Source organism: Capra hircus, chromosome 17 (assembly GCF_001704415.2).
Source record: "Capra hircus breed San Clemente chromosome 17, ASM170441v1, whole genome shotgun sequence".
Classification (NCBI taxonomy): Eukaryota; Metazoa; Chordata; class Mammalia; order Artiodactyla; family Bovidae; genus Capra; species Capra hircus.
Genome location: NC_030824.1, coordinates 52,613,772 through 52,633,749, shown reverse-complemented (window position 1 = coordinate 52,633,749; position 19,978 = coordinate 52,613,772). Strand labels below are relative to the sequence as shown.

General features: G+C 39.6%; 2 protein-coding genes across 3 annotated transcripts in view; one reads left to right on the top strand and one right to left on the bottom strand.

Annotated features, from left to right (window-relative positions):
• The window catches only part of NAA15 (N(alpha)-acetyltransferase 15, NatA auxiliary subunit), a 70,991-nt gene extending 63,194 nt beyond the window's left edge, over positions 1-7,797 (bottom strand). Inside the window, exon 1 of one of the 2 annotated variants that reach the window (XM_018061551.1) lies at positions 7,435-7,797. In XM_018061551.1, the coding sequence (XP_017917040.1) occupies positions 7,435-7,488 (54 nt within the window). In that variant the 5' untranslated portion in view covers positions 7,489-7,797. The remainder of the gene's footprint in view (positions 1-7,434) is intronic. The other variant, XM_018061552.1, reaches the window with a different exon arrangement.
• Positions 15,590-19,385, top strand: NDUFC1 (NADH:ubiquinone oxidoreductase subunit C1). The gene is made up of 4 exons (XM_005691234.3): positions 15,590-15,723; positions 16,213-16,316; positions 18,189-18,268; positions 19,171-19,385. The coding sequence occupies exons 1-3, from the start codon at positions 15,657-15,659 to the stop codon at positions 18,246-18,248; spliced, it is 231 nt and encodes a 76-aa protein (XP_005691291.2). The 5' UTR covers positions 15,590-15,656; the 3' UTR covers positions 18,249-18,268; positions 19,171-19,385.

The window sequence follows — 19,978 nt, the reverse complement described above, 5'->3', positions numbered from 1 at the left end:
TGCATAATACACTGACTTTCAAGAACTTATGTCCTGATATAGCACAAGTGACTGTATATAAAGCAATTAGAAATATACTTTAAACAACGCAACCATAAGTATTGTTTACACTTATTACAATTTCCTCAAAAGAGTAAACCAAGGTTTAGATCAGTTAATATGGGGTTGGGGGGAAGCCTAGCAAAGAACCTAACTCAGAATAGATGAGCAATAAATGCCAGGTTACTACATTTTCCCTTTCTTAAAGATTCTGACTTAGTTCCAGAGCACTGATAACCAAAGGTGAAAAACAGGATACCATATTAACTGAAACCCATTAACATAGGAGAAAATTTTTTTTCTTAAATCAGAACCACCACCATGTATGGAAGTAAACAACCAACTCCAGGGACTTTTTTCCCCCTAGGTCTGTATTCTTAAAAGCAAACTTTCAATTCTCCTTTCACACGCTATCAGATAAAACACCTCTTACAGATTACACACAGAAATGTTCAACTATCTCCTGTATTAAAAAAAAAATCTTTAAGATTAAAATTATCACCAGCTTCAAACAAGATTGTAATTGTCCCAAGAGGTTTTAGGTGAAATTTCAAAGGATCTCAAGTGAAAATGTGTTCATATTATTTTACTTAGAAAATCTCAGTGGAATACAGCATATAAGGTAACAAAAAACTAACATCACCATCATTTATTTCTATATTTCAATTTACATTTTACTTTTAAATAGCCAAAAAGATTGCTTTTATTAATCTATAATTGATTAATTCCATAATAATGGAAAAATTTTAGTTTCAAATTAAGTAATGAAAATACAATTCATACCTTACCCACGGCGGGGCGGGGCGGGGAAATCACATACAACACATCAAACTAGTTTTGCTTTGTTTTTTAAGTTACAACTGTAATACAAGTTTGTACAGCCTGCATCTTAAAACAGCTTAAATGTAAATTTACTGCTGACGTTCCAGGTAAATTCCCAGAAGTCAAGAATAAGGTTTTCCTTCCCTCCATATTCTACTATATACACTAAAAACCATCACTTTTGAATCTCCACTTGTTCTTCTTACCATCAACACCAACAACTGGCATTATTTCTGAGATCATTTTTCACTGAAAATCTTAAGTTCTTCTCTTTTCAGTAGGGCTATTGCTTACTAACAGAGAGCAGAGTTGTATTAACATTTAGATGTGCATGCTGACAGTTGGCTAGGCTCACTGATTAAATGGCTTGCTCTGCCACACCAGCTTGCCAGCAAGCCTTCCTCAAATTCCAAGAATTCAATTTGATTTTTAAGTTTTCTGAAAACCACCTACAAAGCAACTCTAAATTACTAATGTTCTCCCTTCTAACATTTTATATTCCTGTCTGATAATATCATATACACTGGTCCCTGACTTTATCAGAATCAGTTTTAGAGCTTTATGAAACTACAGATGACTCACCCAACAGGGTCCACATGATAAACATCCTCATTTAATCCAGGTACCATTTTTCCTCCAATGCTAACGTAACCAAAAAAGAAACAATAAAAATGTTCTCTTATGCTTTTGTGATGGGAGAAAGGCCAGGTAAACAAACCTAATACTATGATTCATTCATAAATACAACTTCCAAGGCTTTACCAAGTAATACAGGTTCTGCCTGATATCCTACAATTACCTCATGTAATACTGTATTCTACAATGCCAAGGCCCAGGTTAACTCCCTTCTCCAAAAACCTTTACGCAAGCACAAAATCCAAAGATAAAGATTTCTCTCTCTTGCCCTGTAGTCACTGTCTTCATGCTCACTTCATGCAAAAATATGTACTGATTAACAAAGTCCCTATTCTCATAAAACCTACATCTTAATTATAGAAGACGTGATAAATTACTTGTATTGATACGCCAAATAATGATAAGGAGAAAAATACAGCAAGGAAGAAAATACAGAGATGAGTTGAAGAGGGCTTTTGGTCAAGGAAGGCCGCAATACAACATTCAGAGAATATCTGAGCAGAATTCTATCAATAAAAGGAATAAGAGAAGAAATGAACCATGCAGGTATCTGGGGGACAAAATTCTGAACAAACAGCCTCTGTGCATGATCCCTTCTATAACTTAGCTTTCTATGTCCAAAAGCACTTTTATGAGCAAAGAAAATAAATTTGAATCAATGCTTTCTAAGAAATGCATTATCAGAAGCAGAAATATTAAAGGAAATAAGAATGCACACTAAACAAAGAGATCCCTTCTGTTAAAGCCAGTTGGCCAATAGCTCTCCTGTCCATCAATCAAACAGAGCACCATGTCTGCCTCTGTGGAAACTGCTTTTAACCAGTCTTCAAAGTTAACAGTTGGAATGGCAACTCTTTATCATCAAATAACTTAGTTTGTATAATCCCCAGTAAAGGTTCAAGACTGCAAGGCTTTGAAATACTCACAGAATCGAACATTAAATTCAGGTTCCTATTAGCTTTTGTCTGCTTTTCTACACATATAGTGTTGTCTATTACAATCAAAAACTAAAACGTAGTCATTCGGGTTTTTTTTAACCTGAATACACTATTCCCAAAATACCTGCACAAATAAATACTGTAACCAACTCTCTTAACCCAAAAGCATCATTTCTTAAATATTTCATGTTTCTAACACAATAAAGCATTTAAAAATATATATACTTTGTCAATTCACATAAAGACATGTGTTTGTTCACCCTACACCCATTCCAGTAAGAATTTACGATAGAAAGTTAAAAGAAAACAAATTAGTAAATTCGCAACATTATCAGTTTTTCTTCTCATAAGATTTTTTAGACTTTTTATTAAAAGCATTAAAAAAAAACAAAAAACTTTAAAAGTATGTTGTACCCTATAAGAATATAGTGTTTATTAAGAATATAGCTATTTTACATTATAGCAAAACTGCATTTTGTTTCCTAATTCACCTTTAAACAAATTCATTCTAGTTCAAACGTTTGATTACCTACTGTATACAAAAGGGGACTTCAGAGCAGCTAAAACTTTTTTGTTTTCATTATATTCTAAACATATACAGTACAGGCAAAAGTATATTAAAGCCAGTTTCAAGGTTACTATCCACACTCAGTTGCAAAACTATTATTGTCACACAGAAATTAAAGTCAGTTGACCTTCCCATGTGCATATGGAAATCTCCTTGTTAACAATTACTAATTTTAATTTAGTTTATGTGCAACTCAATCCAACCTACATATCATTAACTGTAGAAACAGCACTTTTTCCAAAAGCAATAACTAAAATGAAATAATTTACCTACAATATTTTAGGTACCCACAACATGTATAGCCACCAACAATTATTAAAACTCCTTTTAACTAATAAAGAACTAGGTGGGTGTGGTATAAGTGTCCTAAAAAAAGTTTCATTCCTTACACTAGCTGTTAACCTTAATCTCAGTGCGTTCCTTAATAAACATGTCCCTATCTTGAGATGCTTTGAGACTAGAGAAGGATTCTACAAGTACACTGTCCACTGTGGCTATGTGAATTTAAATTAATTAAAATTAATAATTCAGTTCCTCAATCACACTAGCCATATTTCAAGTGTACAACAGCCACAAATGGTTAATGGCTACGATAATAGACAGAACAGATATAGAACATTTCTATTATCACAGGAAGTTCCACTGTGTAATACAAAGAGTAAGTTTCCAATAAATTGCAAATATTATCACCATGCTATGCTAACTTCTCTCACCACTTTTCTAGGAAAGAAAAATTTTATCCATTAGACTTTTAACTAACAACATAAATCATTCAGGCTATAGTCCAAAAATAGATTAATGCTGTACATATTTTAAGTACTTCCAACTTAAAAGAGTTTTTTTCTTACAGTTCACACTAACATCTAAAAAGAAGAGAAAATAAAGCAAAGGCACTAACAGTCACCAAACTAGCTTCATTCCAAGGTATGAGGGTATGTCCAACTACTTTTCCAAGTGGGCTAAAATCTAAAAAGGTGTGGACTTCACTCTACCCTAGCAATCTCATTATTCCTAGCTTAAGCTATATCCCAAGAAAGTCATATAAAGATCTGGTAATGCCCCTCAAACTATTTAGATAAACAAATAGCATCATAGGTGGGCAAACACACATTTGCTAATAACTCAGTTTTCCAAACTGTTAAAATGGTATGTAATCACAACAACAACAAAACACCTCTGGCAAACACAAATAACTCTTCTTTAAACTCCCAGATAATATCACATTAAATTCATCAACTGTTCTTTCTATAGACAAATTAAGACATATTTTGCAGACATTTTGACCAACTCATGGCAAGGCTCAGCATTTCAGAACACAGTAGAGTAAAATGGGGGGGGAAAGATGGGCCAAATATGCAACAAAATTGAATTTCAGATACCAACTAGACTAGAACAAGCCAGGAAAATCCACTACAGAAATTCTGAAATTTTTTTACACACCGATGTGTAAACCAGGTTTCTTTTGAAAAATTAAGGCAAAAACATACTTCATTATTTTGAAATCAGTGCTTCAAATATTTAAAAAATATAAACTGATTTCATTCTTATACAACTTCATTACAAACAAGCAGGATACAACTAACAAAGCACTAGCTGAAAACCTGAATGCTAATAGAAGGATTTAACAGTTACTAACCTAGCAACACTTGATTACAGGTATTAGAGTAGGCAAACTTTTGAGGGGGAGGGGGGAGGAGTTGAAATCAAAAGCAGTAACTACTACAAGTACTGAAGAAGCAGAAACAACTTTGTAAGAGCAAATACTAACCATACTTTGGTTAGTAATATCTTCATTTTTAATGTAAGAGAACAATAAGGATATTATATTCCCTTTCATTTAATGATTTTTACATTTCTTTCTGCATACACTTTATAACAAGCCCTTTAGCACCTTGATTGTAGCAATGAATGTAAGGGAGTTCCTCCACTATCACCACCAAATAAATTTTTTTTAAAGTTTAAGATGTTTAATCAAAAACTGTTATGCTATGAATGCTAAAGCAAACTGTGGTACATCCACATGGTAGAATTCAACTCAGCAATTAAAAAGAACAAACTATTGATACACTCAACAATCTGGATGAATCTCAAGGGAATCTGGTTACACACACAAAAAAGGCTAATCCTAAAAAGTCATGTACAGTATGACTCTTTTCAGTAAACATTCTTCAAATGACCAAATTATAAAAACAGAGAACAGATTAATGGTAGTTGCCAGTCTCAGGTTAGAGGAGATGGGAGGAACAAGAGAGAGTGCAGTTCTAAAAGGGCAACAGGGGGATCCTTGTGCTCATGGAACTGTTCTGTATGTTGACTGTAATGATGGTTATGTAATCTACACGTGTGGCAACACTGCAAAGAACTAAATATACACACAAATTAGTACAAGTAAAATGGAGAAATCTAAATAAGACTGGCAGACTGTATCAACGTTACAATACGGAACTATGGCTTTGCAAAGCATTAGCCGTGGGGAAAGTGGATAAAGAGTACAAGGTATCTATTATTTTTTTAAATTATGTGCAACTCTACAGTCCACCTCTAAGGTTTTTAAGTGCTGCCCTAACAATTAGGAAAATTTCATAAACTGGATATTAGACAATACTAGGGAGTGATTATTATTATGGTTATACAAAACAATATCCTTACTCTAAGAGGATGCTTTGCTGAAGCAGTAGGGATGAAGATCAGGCCAGCAATTTCCTTTCAACTCTTGTATATGTGTGAGGACAGAGAAAAAGCAAACCTGGCAAAATGTTAAATGTTTACAGAATCTGCAAGGGCTCCCTGTACTCATCTCAACTTTTCAACTTGAATTTTTTCAAAGTAGAGTTGGGGAGGAAGATTAACGACAAACTACTATCCTAAAACTATGTTACAGTCGAACCTACACACCAATTACTCCTTTAAAATATATAAAAAACAAACTTCTGGTGAAATAGTGATACAGTCCTACATACACTCCATTAGTCTAAAAACCAAAAAACTGCCCATAAGGATTTCAAGGTAACTAAGAGGTACACCGTATTGGATGTGACTTTCTTACATGTGTTTCCATACTTAATGACTAAGTCTATAGGCATATGGATGTTTTTGTAAAATCAAAGTTAGTTCAACACGGGTCTAGAAAACCCGGGTCCTTGGAGTTGTTATACTTTTCAAACAAACGAAATACATTTAAACTGCAAAAGGAAAACACTAGCACTTCCGTAACACACACTCCAAATTTTAAGTCTTAAGTTTGGTTGTTGTTGCTCAGTCTCTAAGTCGTGTCCGACTCTGCGACCCCATGGATTTCAGCTCGACAGGCTGCAGTTTGGCAGTTTGGTAAACGTAGTTAATTCTTTCAAAGAAATGTCTCCATGAAAGCGGCAACCCACCCAGCCAAACAAAAGCGTGCTACAGAGTGTTAATTACAGCACCTAAGCTACAAGACACTCTACAACGTAAACAGTCCCTCCAAGCATCATCTTATTAATGTATCAAAAAAAACAACGCAAACTGCACATATCTGAAATGCAGGAAATTATCGAGCCTAAGCTACCGTCAAAAAGATCCATTTCAAAAGTTCTTATATTCTCTGTTAATTTCTTGCATTCGTGTTAACACACTTCAGTCTATAAGAAACCCTTGTCTAGAACTTCTCAACTAAAAGCTCTCAACTTTTCACTTCCTACTGGACCGCCCCCTCGCAGTGGGCCCCACCTCCAAGGAGGGTGATGGGGTGGGGCTGTTTCCCGCTCGGAAACTAAGAAATAAATGTCTCTTCACTACTCCAGAAAAGAGGGAATGAGAGAGGCCGAGAAGCTGGAAACGCAAGCATCCCTACTGACTACCAGGGTAGTCGTTCAGAAAGCTTCCTCTCCTCTTCTGAAGGCCTTTCTTCCTTCCCTCCTCCCAAGTCAATCAGTGACCCCGAGTCGGGCGGGGACAGGTGAATCCCGAGAGGAGAGTAAGAGGGAGGGACGGACCATGGAAGGAGAGCCGCGCTTGGGCAATGAATGAGCGGTGCGGCATCCGCACCACCTGTTCCTTCCAAGGGTGCCACCCCGGCCTGCCGGCAGCGTTCCCACACCAGCCGGGCCGCCGCTCCTGCCCCTGTCGCCCGGTTCCCTGCTGAAGGCAGGCCTCTCCTCCCTTCGCTCGGGACGAATGAGGACCGGTCGTCTAGAAGCTGGGAGCAAGGGGCCTACTCCGCAACCACGGCCTTCGGAGCGTGGGGACAGGGAGGAGGAAACCTGTGGTCTCGGGCGCGCGGGCCGAAGAGGGAACCTCAAGGAACGGACGAAGGAGTGCATTCGGCCTGACCAGGAGTACGAAGGCGGGGTCCCGGGCGGGGGTGGCCCGGTGCCCGGTGGGCCGAGGTTAGGGGTGACAGGCCCGTGTACCGGCTAAATCCTCCTCGCTGCCTGCTCGGAGCCTCACACTTACCAGGATCCGCTTGAAGAGCGCATTCTCCTTGGGCGGGAGGCTCACGGCCGGCATCGTTCCGGCTCCTCCCGCTGCTCCCGCCACCGCCCGGCTCGGTCAGCCTGTTTGTCCGACCGCCGCCGCCGCCGTCGTCCTGGCTGCTTCAGCCTTGATTGCCCGGATCCACCGCCGCCACCAGGCCTCAGGTGTCACCGCGTCGCCCAACCCCGACACCCCCTTCCCCTCGTAGTCTTTTTTTCCTTTCTCACTTAACACTGCCGCCGCCTCCCCCCCCCAACGGGTCTCCGTCGGCGGTTCACGTGGTAACTGAACAGACCGACAGAGGCAGCCAAAATGGCGGACGCCGAGGGCTTTCCCACCCGGGTCACACCTACTAGCGCGCAGGCGCGATGACCTCCTTTCCCCACCTCCTCTGTCCTGGAGCTTGCTGGGAAACCTGGAGGCCTTCAGGCCCGCGGAGGCCTGAAGGGTCTCGACAGGCCCCGCCCATCCTTTCGGTTTCTTGTCTTGGAGGCGCTGGGGAAGCGTGGGGAAACTGACCGGCTGCGGTTCCGACCGCCTCAGCATCGCGTCTCCACTGCTAATTGCTAGATTGGCCTTTCATTCATTGGGTAGGCTCTCCGAGTCTGTATAATCAGAGTTTGAGCCTGAAGTGCTAAAATGCGGCTGTTCAAGAAGCGCTGTGTTTGATCGTGGACAAAGTGCCTGGTTGAGCAGCAGAGGCGGAGGAGACTTGTAAACTGATACAGAGAGGATGGAACTTAATGGAGTCTGAAAAGCGTGAAAGAGTTAACCAATTAAACGGGCCTGGCTGGGGTATCCAGGATCTACTTTGTTACTTTAAGAGGACCCTGCAAAGGTAGTCAGTCAGATCATATTTGCACTGCCAAAGAAACGTCTGAAGGTTAAAGTGTGTTTTCATTTTATCAGCGAGTTCATGCAATGCAGTGTTGGGTCACCTTGGGGTAGCGAAGAATTCAAGGTCACTGACTCCCTTGGAGCTGGCTTCAAGCAAGTGCTTAATACTCTGACTGCCCGTCACTAGAAATCCTTAAATCTTAGGAAGCCGAAGAGTATCTGGCAAGGATACTAGAGAACTGCAGTAAGCAAGGTCAGACTGGATACCGAATAGAACCTCTTCGAAGTCATTTCACTAAAAATCGACAGTGAAACTATTTTAAAAGTGGCATTCTATCAATGACTACAGATTTTCACATCATATGAACAATTATTATCCTTGATTGCTTTTGATTATCTCTCTCCAGATCCTGAATTCCATCAGTAGTAGCATTTTTTACATCGAGTCGTTAAATAATACTTCCAGTAGCTTTGATCTTTTAATCATAGTTACACAGATATTTTGCTGGTTTTGGCTTGCTCTTTAATGCGCCATGGAAGGTGTGAGTTGAGTAAGATGTTTTCCTGTGGAAAAATCTGGGACCAATACTTGGGTTTTCTGGCTGTTATCTTGAATGCCCTCTCCTTTTGCCTGGGTCACCAGTAAGATCGTTGAAGTCAAATCCCAGAATTTCTTCAAATTCTGTGATCTCTTTAAAAGTTCCATTAAGAAAATTCTGGATATAAGAAACAGTGTTTGAGTTTTGAAATATGACCAGTTTTTTAACTTTAGTTTTAAAAGAAAAAAAAACTAAGAACTAATTTAGAATTCATAAAATACAGTTGTTATTTAGTGATAACCTTCAAACTTCACACCCCCCTCAACAGGTTTTTCAACTATCTGAACTATTAAAAAGTAGAAAAATTGTGTAACTCAAGGTGATAATTTTAGCTTAGCTTCTCATTTGAGTTTCCAAATCTCTAGCTTCATATCCGAAAGTACTTTTAGCAATATTGTTTGCTATATTTCTCTAAATTTCTGCTGTAAATAATACTCTGTTTTCACCATGGGGGAAGAAAATTTCTGCTCTTTGAAACAAACAGTAGTTTCCACCAGAAGCTGAGTAACTGAATAGATGAGCCAGCAATATAGTTTGGCAAATATGTTCCTTTTGGCTGATGACAAATAACAATATTTAAGACTCAGTGAATACTAGTCTGATTCAACATTTATGTGAGTTACATCCTAGTTCAAATGCACCTGATAGTTGGACCACACAGTTCGTAATTTGATAGCCTGAACTCAAGAAAATGTCTATTCTGATAAATCACCACTATTTGACAAATAGAAATCCCATTTAACAGGTTATACTCTGAGTGGCAGCTATGTAGGGAGTTAACATATCCAGGGCTAGATGTGAGGTGGTGATGATGATGATAATGGTTAGCTCATTCATCTAACCCCATGTATTTGCATATCACTGTGATAAATCAACCATAACCAGATGGCTCAGTGGTAAAGAATCTGCCTGCAATGCAAGAGCCGTAGGTTCCATCTCGGGTGGGGAAGATCCCCAAGAAAAGGAAATGGCAACCCACTCCAGTATTTTTGCCTGGGAAATCCCATGGAGAGGGGAGTCTGTTGGGTTCCTGTCCATGGGGTTGCAAAAGAGTTGGACACAACTTAGCGACTAAAAAACAACCATAAATATATAACTTTGCAAACTTTAAGTCTACAAAAGGGAAATGTAGAGTGAAATTCCTCTGTCTTCATATATGGAAGATGTTCTCTATTGACACTTTTAGATCTTTACATATTTAAATTTTATAGAAGGAAATGAAATCTGTATTTGCCACTCAACGTTTACAAAATATTAACATTTCTGTGATTGCTTCCTTCTTTTAAACAAAAGCTTTCAGATACTTCCATCCCTCTCTAGATTCTAAATTTGGTGACTAGTACTCTCATGCTTCATAAATCAATAAACAGTTGTTTGGTCACTAAGTTATGTCTGACTCTTTACAACCCCATGGACTACAGTACGCCAGGGTTCCCTGTTCTTCACTATCTCCCGGAGTTTGGTCAAATTTATGTCCATTGAGTGAGTGATGCTATCTAACCATCTCATCCTCTGCCGCCCCTTTCGCCTTTAATCTTTCTCAGGATCAGAGTCTTTTCTTTCTCATTAGATGGCCAAAGTATTGGAGCTTCAGCTTCAGGATCAGTCCTTCCCATGACGACTGCTCAGGGTTGATTTCCTTTAGGATTGACTGGTTTGATCTTGCTGTCCAGTTCCATTCAGTCATGTCCAACTCTTTGCGACCCCATGGACTGCAGCACACTAGGCCTCCCTGTCCATCACCAACTCCTGGAGTTTACTCAAATGCATGTCCGTTGAATCGGTGATGCCATCCAACCATCTCATCCTCTGTCATCTCCTTCTCCCGCCTTTAATCTTTCCCAGCATCAGGGTCTTTCCCAATGAGTCAGTTCTTTGCATCAGGTAGCTAAAGGATTGAAGCTTCAGCATCAGTCCCTCGAATAAATATTCAGGACTGATTTCCTTTGGGATTGACTGGTTCGATCTCCTTGCAGTCAAAGGGATTCTCAAGAGTCTCCTCCAACACCACAGTTCAAAAGCATCAATTCTTTGGTGCTCAGCTTTCATCGTAGTCCAACTCTCACGTACATCACTACTGGAAAAACCATAGCTTTGACTAGACAAACCTTTGTTGGCAAAGTAATGTCTCTGCTTTTTAATATGCTCTCTAGGTTGGTCATAACTTTTCTTCCAAAGAGCAGGCGTCTTTTAATTTCATGACTGCAGTCACCATCTGCAGTGACTTTGGAGCCCCCCAAAATAAAGTCTGTCACTGTTTCCACTGTTTCCCCATCTATTTGCCATGAAGTGATGGGACCGGATGCCATGATCTTCGTTTTCTGAATGTTGAGCCTCAAGCCAACTTTTTCACTCTCCTCTTTCACTTTCATCAAAAGGCTCTTTAGCTCCTCTTTACTTTCTGCTATAAGGATGGTATCATCTTCATATATGAAGTGAAGTGAAGTGAAGTCGCTCAGTCGTATCTGACTCTTTGCGACCCCGTGGACTGTAGCCCACCAGGCTCCTCCGTCCATGGGATTCTCCAGGCAAGAATATTGTAGTGGGTTGCCATTTCCTTCTCCAGGGGATCTTCCCAACCCAGGGATCAAACCCAGGTCTCCTACATTGCAGGCAGATGCTTTAACCTCTGAGCCACCAGGGAAGCACCCTCATATATGAGGTTATTAATATTTCTCCCTGCAATCTTGATTCCAGCTTGAGCTTCATCCAGCCCAGCATTTCGCATGATGTACTCTGCAAAGTTAAATAAACAGAGCGACAATATATATACAGCCTTGTCATACTTGTCAGTAAACATGTAGGAAGTACTTTTATTTTTCTATACTGTTTTCAGTTCTTGCTTTACTTTAACCCTCCAAGAAGATGTGAGTTGAATAAAAAAATCTGGAACTAAAAATTTGGTTTTCCAGCAACACAGATAGACCTGGGGAATATCAGACTAAGTGAAATAAATCAGACAGAGAAAGACAAATATATAATATTGCTTATATACAGAATCTAAAAGAAAAAAATGATACTAATGAATTTATTTGCAAAACAGACTCACAGACTTAGAGAACGAAATTATGATTACAAGGGGGAAGTGAGAGGGGAAGGGATAGACAGGCAGTCTGGGACTGACATGTACACATTACTATATTTAAAATAGATAACCAGGGAGGGGGGTTCAGGATGGGGAACATGTGTATACCTGTGGCGGATTCATGTTGATGTATGGCAAAACCAATACAATATTGTAAAGTAATTAACTTCCAATTAAAATAAATAAATTTATATTAAAAAATAATAAAATAAAATAGATAACCAACAAGGGCCTACTTTATAGCACAGGAAACTCTGCTAAATAGTCTGTAACAACCTGATAAACAATAGATACATATATATGTAAAAACAAAACAAAATCATGATTTTTTTTTTTTTTTTTAGCTGCTAACTCTAACCCTTCCCCTTTGCCTGGGTCATAAATAAAGTGTTAGCATTCAAATTCTAGAGATGTGTAAATGAATGTCATGTAGCAGCTTCTACCAAAATACAGCTATTAGCTCCTGGATGGAATTGCTTCATCAGGATTCTTTTTAAGATGGAGTTTCACCTACAGCTGCCTACTCCAAGTGTAGGGTTCCATCAGCTCTAACACACTGAGAGAAATGTGCTTATACTTCATCACTTTCCCAAAATATACACTAGTAAAAGGACACGGGGGCAAAAGAAGAAAACAGCCTTTTTCCAATAGCAGTAGTGAAATTCAGTAATTTGCCTAATGGGTATGTATGTGTGTGGGTGTGGGTGTGCTAAGTCACTCAGTCATGGCTCTTTACGCTTTGACTAAATGTGGCTTCTGTTCCAACTTGTTGGAGTCTAGCAAAAGCTGTGTTAGGACAAGCTTCCAAGGGATGGTGTAGAAAGGATATACAACTGACAGGTTGCTGAGTGGACAAGAAGCCAAGAAGTTGAGAACCAACAACTGACTCAGCATATTAGTCGGGTGGTTTGCTTACTTGAGCATGAGCCCAGGAGGCTCAAACTAGGTTACAAACTATAAAGTGATCTACAGTGTAGCAATCTCTGTAGCCACCAGTTGAATGTAAAAATGAACCAAACAGCAAACAACTATTTTTGGTCAATAATTTTTGGTTAAAATTTTTTTCAATAACATTGCTAAAAAATATATAGACGGAAAAAGAAATTTGCTAACATTTATTTTGCCTTTAACATGAACCTACATGACATTATGTTTAAAAGATTAAAGTATTAAAATTTATTATTTCTTTAGTTAGTTCAGTCACTCAGTTGTGTCTGACTCTTTGCAACCCCATGGACTGCAACGTGCCAGGCTTCCCTGTCCATCACCAACTCCCAGAGCTTGCTCAAACTCATGTCCATTAAGACAGTAATGCCATACAACCTTCTCATCCTCTGTCGTCCCTTTCTCCTCCTGCCTTCAATCTTTCCCAGCATCAGGGTCTTTTCCAATGAGTCAGTTCTTCACATCAGGTAGCTAAAGGATTGAAGCTTCAGCATCAGTCCCTCCAATAAGTATTCAGGACTGATCTCCTTTAGAATTGACTGATTGGATCTCCTTGCAGTCAAAGGGACTCTCAAGTCTTCTCCAACACCACAGTTCAAAAGCATGAATTCTTCGGCGCTCAGCCCTCTTTATAGTCCAACTCTCACCTCCATACATGACCACTGGAAAAACGATAGCTTTGAGTAGACGGACCTTTGTTGGCAAAGTAATGTCTCAGCTTATTAATATACTGTCTAGGTTTGTCATAGCTTTTTGTCCCAGGAGCAAGCGTCTTTTAATTTCATGGCTGCAGTCACCATCTGCAGTGATTCTGGAGCCCAAGAAAATAAAGTCTGACACTCTTTCCATTGTTTCCCCATCTATTTGCCATGAAGTGATGCCCTGATCTTAGTTTTTTGAATGTTGAGTTTTAAGCCAGCTTTTTCACTCTCTTCTTTCACTTTCAAGAGGCTCTTCAGTTTCTCTTCGCTTTCTGGCATAAGGGTGGTGTCATCTGCATATCTGACGTTATTGATATTTCTCCGGGAAATCTTGATTCCTGCTTGTGCTTCATTCAGCCCGGCATTTCTCTGCATATGTACTCTGTATATCAGTTAAATTTTCTACAGTTTGTTGTGATCTACACAGTCAAAGGCTTTGGCATAGTCAATAAAGCAAAAGTAGATGTTTTTCTGGAACTCTTGGTTTTTCTATGATCCAATGGATGTTGGCAATTTAATCTCTGGTTTCTCTGCATTTTCTAACTCTTCCTCTGCCTTTTCTAAATTATTTCTTTTACCTGTACATATTTTTACATGGTCTTCAAACAACAGTTTGAATTAAGAGCTAAATGCATTAAAAATTTTGGTTCAAATGTAAAAGATAAAACCTATTGGTCAGTATACTAGGTATCAAAGAAAGTGAGGAGAAGGCAATGGCACCCCACTCCAGTACTCTTGCTTGGAAAATCCCATGGATGGAGGAGCCTGGTAGGCTGCAGTCCATGGGGTCGCTGAGTCGGACACGACTGAGTGACTTCACTTTGCCTTTTCACTTTCATGCATTGGAGAAGGAAATGGCAACCCACTCCAGTGTTCTTGCCTGGAGAATCCCAGAGACGGGGGAGCCTGGTGGGCTGCCGTCTCTGGGGTCGCACAGAGTCAGATACGACTGAAGCGACTTAGCAGCAAAGAAAATGAAGTCACTCAGTCATGTCCAACTCTTTGCGACCCCATGGACTGCAGGCCTACCAGGCTCCTCCATCCATGGGATTTTCCAGACAAGAATACTGGAGTGGGTGGCCATAAGAGATCAGCAAAAGCCAGTTGTTTGCAACTACCAGATATGTTCTAAGCTTCCCAGGGACCTATAGCGTAGGTGTTCTGTTACAGATATAAAACTGAGGCATAGAGGTTAATTTGCTTCAAAATCATTTAGAATGACTCTTTGAACTTGGCTCTTTGAGCCTGCTCTGCAGCTCCTGGCCTCAGGGGACTGTTTAAACCTGTTAGGTAGGGTGAGGAGGATAGATCTGGAGTCTAAAATCCTCAGTCTTAAAGTCCCTGTTTCCCCAAAAGTGTGATCTTGAACTGGTCGGGTCACTTCTAAAATATTAGGATTCTCTTTTCCTCACAGGGTTGTGAGGATTTACTATGCTACTGTGTGTAAACAAACTTTGGGAACTGTAAGAGGTCCTCTCAAATGTAAGGTATAATAATAGGTCATCTTGGATAAATAGCTTGTCTTCTTTGAGCTTCATCTATAAACTGAGAATAACCACAGCATGTTATGTGACTGTTGTGAAGGTGAAATGAGACCATGCATATGATGGATGCCTATAAATCATATGATGGATTAATGCCCAGTTCCTGGAACGCCAAAATCAATCAAACTGATACTATTCAACACACCTTCATTTTCAGTGATCTGGTTCATGTAGGAAGATTTTGGTAAATCCCTAGGGTGGGGATCTGAAATAAACTCTCAGAGGAAAGAGAAGTGGCTAAAGTACCTTCTCTCGTACCCCCTCCCGCCTTGCAGTCATCCCCTTCCTCACCCTAATTTACAGATTGAGAACTGAGGACAAGGGTCTAAGGGTACCTGGCTTTATCTGGCATTCTCAGGGTTAGGCGCCCATGCAGCGTGGCCGCCGTACCACGCAGTTCCGCGCCTCCACCCGCCAGGGGGCGCTCGGCCCGACGTCGGCCCCGGGAGCTGCGCGGCTGGAGGAGGCGGAGCCCAGGAAGCCAGGCAAGATGGCGCCGTCCGCTTTTTTGCGCCCATTCTGGAAGCTGCTGGCCCCGGCTAGGTTCCCGAGTGTCTGTAAGTATCCTTCCTCGATCAGGCCGGCCCGAGCTTCCATCCTGCCGTTCCCAGGGTGAGCCCAGCCCTGCCAGGGCAGGAGGGGACTGCGCCCGGGCTCGTCCTGCGGTGACCTTCGCCGACCCTCGTCCCGGAGCCCACGCCTGCCTCCACCCGCGACTCTCGGCTCCTCATCACTCGCCGCCCACCCTCCTCCCAGTGCCACCGACCTCCCTGGGTCTGTGCGAGTGGACTTAGACGGGGGAAAGGGGAACCCTTCCGTGGGCGCTTCCGAGTCGTCTGAGGTTCGCAAAAGCCAATATAGAGGGTTTGAAGGCGTCCTGGACGACAGAGGCCACGGTCTCACTCGACCTCTCTGAACCGCTCCGTGGCTGTTTAAATGAGGAAGTAGAAGCGGGGATGAAATGCGATTATGCGCATTTAAATGGCAGGTTTATTCCTACAAGGCGGTAAGTTACAGATTTGGAGACCCTTTCTGTCCCCTTTCAGCTTCATCGCGGTCAAAGTTCTACATTCAGGAACCGCCACATGGCAGTCCTAACTGGCTGAAAGTTGGATTGACCTTGGGCACCTCCGCTTTTTTGTGGATCTATGTAAGTACTTACTCCCTTCAATCGTGCCAATCCAACCTATTTCTCCATGAGGGAAATCCTAAGGACTAAAAAATGTTAAGATTTCAGAGGCAGGTACACACTACTCTATTTAAAATAGGTAACCAGCGAGAATCTACTCTGTAGCACGGAGAACTCGGCTCAGTATTCTATAATAACCTAAATAGGAAAAGAATTTGAAAAAGAATAGATACTTGTATGAGTATAACTGAATCACCTTGCTGTACACCTGTAACACATCATTGTTAATCAAATATAAAACAAAATAAACATTTTTTAAGTGTAACCAGGATGAAACTTATGTCATTGTTCCTTCGCATGGTTTTGTGAATGGCAGTTTTACTACATATTATTTATCCTGTATTTCTTGATGAAGACGGAGACAGGTTGAGTTTTATGAAGGCACTTTTTTCAGATGCCATAGGAACAGATGGTAAGTGAAAAAGAAGGGGGCAACAGAAGATGAGTTGACTGTATGGCATCACCAACTTAATGGATTTGAATTTGAGCAAACTCTGGAAGATAGTGAAGGACAGGGGAGCCTGGTATGCTGCAGTCCATGGGTTCACAAAGAGTCAGACACGACCTAGCAACTGAACAACTAATACAAATTAAATCCCATTAAATTTGTTAGACATTAGATTTTAACAGTGTAAATACACTGTTGGAAATTATACCTTTTTGTTTACTGTATGCCAAATGCTTTATCTATAAAAACTTACTTAATGTTTTCTAAATACAACACTATGTGATAGTACTACTATTGTTGACCTTTTATGGATGAAGAAAACACTTGGAGAAGTTAATTTGCTGAACCCAGTTCTCCCTAACTACAGAGCTACACTGTAGACCACTGTGAAGTAGTGTCTCTCTATAGATGAATTTTTTAAAAGTTGACTTAAAGTATTGATGCTCCGTTAGCATTTAAATTTTTTGTGTTGTGGCTAATGGTTTTGAAATTTTCTCCACTGCTGCCCACCTTCAACTCCTAGACCTGTATTTGGGATTTTTTTCCTTACAGTGATTCAGCCCTTTGACATAAGAAGGAGCAAAAGATACTGAAAGTCAATTACAAGTTAGTAACTGATCCTTTTTTAATGGGAAAGGAAATGGCAACCCACTCCAGTTTTCTTGCCTAGGAAATGCCATGAACAGAGGAGCCTGGCTGGGCTACAAGACCATGGGGTCAGACAGGGCTTAGTGACTGAAACAACAACAATCCGTTCTAAATAATGTTTGCTATAATGTAATTTTGTATGTTCTTAAAGTTTTCCTAAAAAAGAAACATGTTGCTGAGAGCTCTGATTGGTAATGAATCGTTGCAACAAATGTCACCCTGTACTAAGGCATTGTTCCAGTTGCATAATCTGTCAGACAGTTATTCTAAGAAAGTGGCTGCCCTCCATGACATCTAATTAACACGTATATAATTGGGGAGTGCAGGTTGGTCATTCACTCACAGTATGAAACTTCTAAGGTTAGAAGTATAATACACATCCACCAACCTCATTTAATAACTGAGTTCTGCTTTGTCGTGTTGGTTTGGCCCCTCTGTGGTAAGGCATTCCAGTTCATTAATTACCCACTGAATGAAGTAATTTATTTGCAGAAGTTGGATTTAAACTTTGGAGGGTTGCCTTCTCAAATTAGTATGTCAGATTGTGGTGAACAAGTATATTCATTCATTGTTTTGGGACTTTTATCCTTTAACCTTTTATTTCTAACTAGAATAGTTGTAATTCTTTTAATGTGTCCTCATTTCTCTTGTGAAATATAAATGTCAACTGTTGGTTTCCTTCTTTTAAGTTGCCAGGAAAATTAACATTTCTGATTTTAACTGTTACCTACTTCTAGCTCATCAAACAACATAATGAAGATGTTTTAGAGTATAAAAGAAGAAATGGGTTGGAATAAACTTTGGAAATACTAAAACAGTAAGTATACAATTTTATAGGATGAACAGGAGGATGCAGTTTGACCTCTAAATGTGTTTTGCTTATTATTTTATCAGGTTTATACTTTTCAGCACCTCTATTCCTATCTTTGAAAAATTTATGAGTTTTTAGTACCTGGTTCAGATATCTCTTAGCATAGTCATTTTTAACCATTATGCTTTAACTGCATTCAAAGGAAGTTGTGCTTAAGAGTGAAACTGAAATCATATTTTCTTAAATCTAATAGTGCTGTACACAGTGCCTTTCTAGCACTTAGGACAAGTTATCATTGCTTGTGTATGACTTTCTTAATATGTCTTTGTCATATACCACATGAGTGTAAAATTTAATGAAAACAGGGCATTCAATTGTTAAAAAAGTTTTAAACTACATGATGATTTTGTTACGATTGTCGCTACAGCTAATACCTAGTTGGACAATTCATAATAAAACCTAGCTATGTATATGGGTGCCATATTTCTGAAAATCCTTTTAAAGCAATCCTGTATTGAGCCTTTTGTAAAGGGAAAAATCACTTTTCTAAATCTCAGCTTCCGTGGATTAGGTTGATTAAACTAGGTAACTTAGATCTGCTGGATAATAAAATAGTAATCACTAAGACTTATCACCTTGCCCACCCAAACTGCTTCAGTCAACCAGTCAAAATAAGTATGAAATAGGTATTTAAATTGAAACCAGATGCTTTTGCTACTCCTGTAGTTGGGATGAAAAAAAAAAAATGTTTTTTGCTAAAACTTAGATAAAAATGAGGAGTTGATATTTTTTTGTGGATTTGGTTTTCAAACTTCCCCTGCTGCTATAAGATGAATTATTCAAAATGGTGTAATTTTAATATTTCTGCTGGCTAATGCTATAGCTTTCTTTTCTTTTTTTCATTATAGGTGTGTTCCATATAGTGATTATAGCAGTTCCTCTGGATTCACGAATCTGTTGAGTTGTAAACGTGAGAGAAAGAATTACGTGTGACTATATGTCAAGTCAGCATTTGTGTTTTACATAATTAAATTAAAAATACTTCTGTGTTCTTCAGATTATGTATATTGTGACAATGTATAGAATGTCAAAGGTAAATTATTAAAAGTATTTTAATGTGGAACGTGCCATCTGATAATAGGGTCAATGATAATTAAGGACACATTGGTAAGAAAACTTTTTAAGGATATAGATTTTTTAAAAGTCACTGCTGGAGGATTTACTCCTTATATCAACTTTTACTTTCTAATCAAAGCATTTACTCTTTAGTGATCAGGGTGGTAGAGCTACTCCTATTGTCTAAAATACAAAAGAACCCAAATACTGTTTTCTTCTAGAGGAGAAAGTGAAGGTGAATCCTCTTCAAAAAGAGTTTCTTCTGACTCCATTTCCTTGAATTTGGATGATTTTCATTTGGGTAACAGTTTTTACATCTATATGGCCACACAGAGTTTGTGGCCTCTTTTTGCTAACATGAATTTTATCCAGTGAATAGCAGACTAATTCAGAAAGTGAGGGAGGCAGGGTTGGTGGAAGTTAATAGACACAAATTAACAAACACATCATTTATCCCTCATCAGAAGCCTTTCTTATGAATTGGTTAAAATTTATTTATATGCCATTTCACTCCATTCTGATGTTAAATAGAAAGTTTCATTGACTTCGTGTGTGTCTGGGGCTCTGGCCAGCACTTATTCTGGGAGATTGATTGCTCAA

What these genes read in the sequence shown, in the direction of transcription:
- NDUFC1 (XM_005691234.3), top strand. Translation starts at nt 15,657, where the DNA reads ATGGCGCCGTCCGCTTTTTTGCGCCCATTCTGGAAGCTGCTGGCCCCG. An exon ending in GGCTAGGTTCCCGAGTGTCT is followed by an intron (nt 15,724 to 16,212) that starts GTAAGTATCCTT and finishes GTCCCCTTTCAG; the next exon opens with CTTCATCGCGGTCAAAGTTC. An exon ending in CCGCTTTTTTGTGGATCTAT is followed by an intron (nt 16,317 to 18,188) that starts GTAAGTACTTAC and finishes ACCTACTTCTAG; the next exon opens with CTCATCAAACAACATAATGA.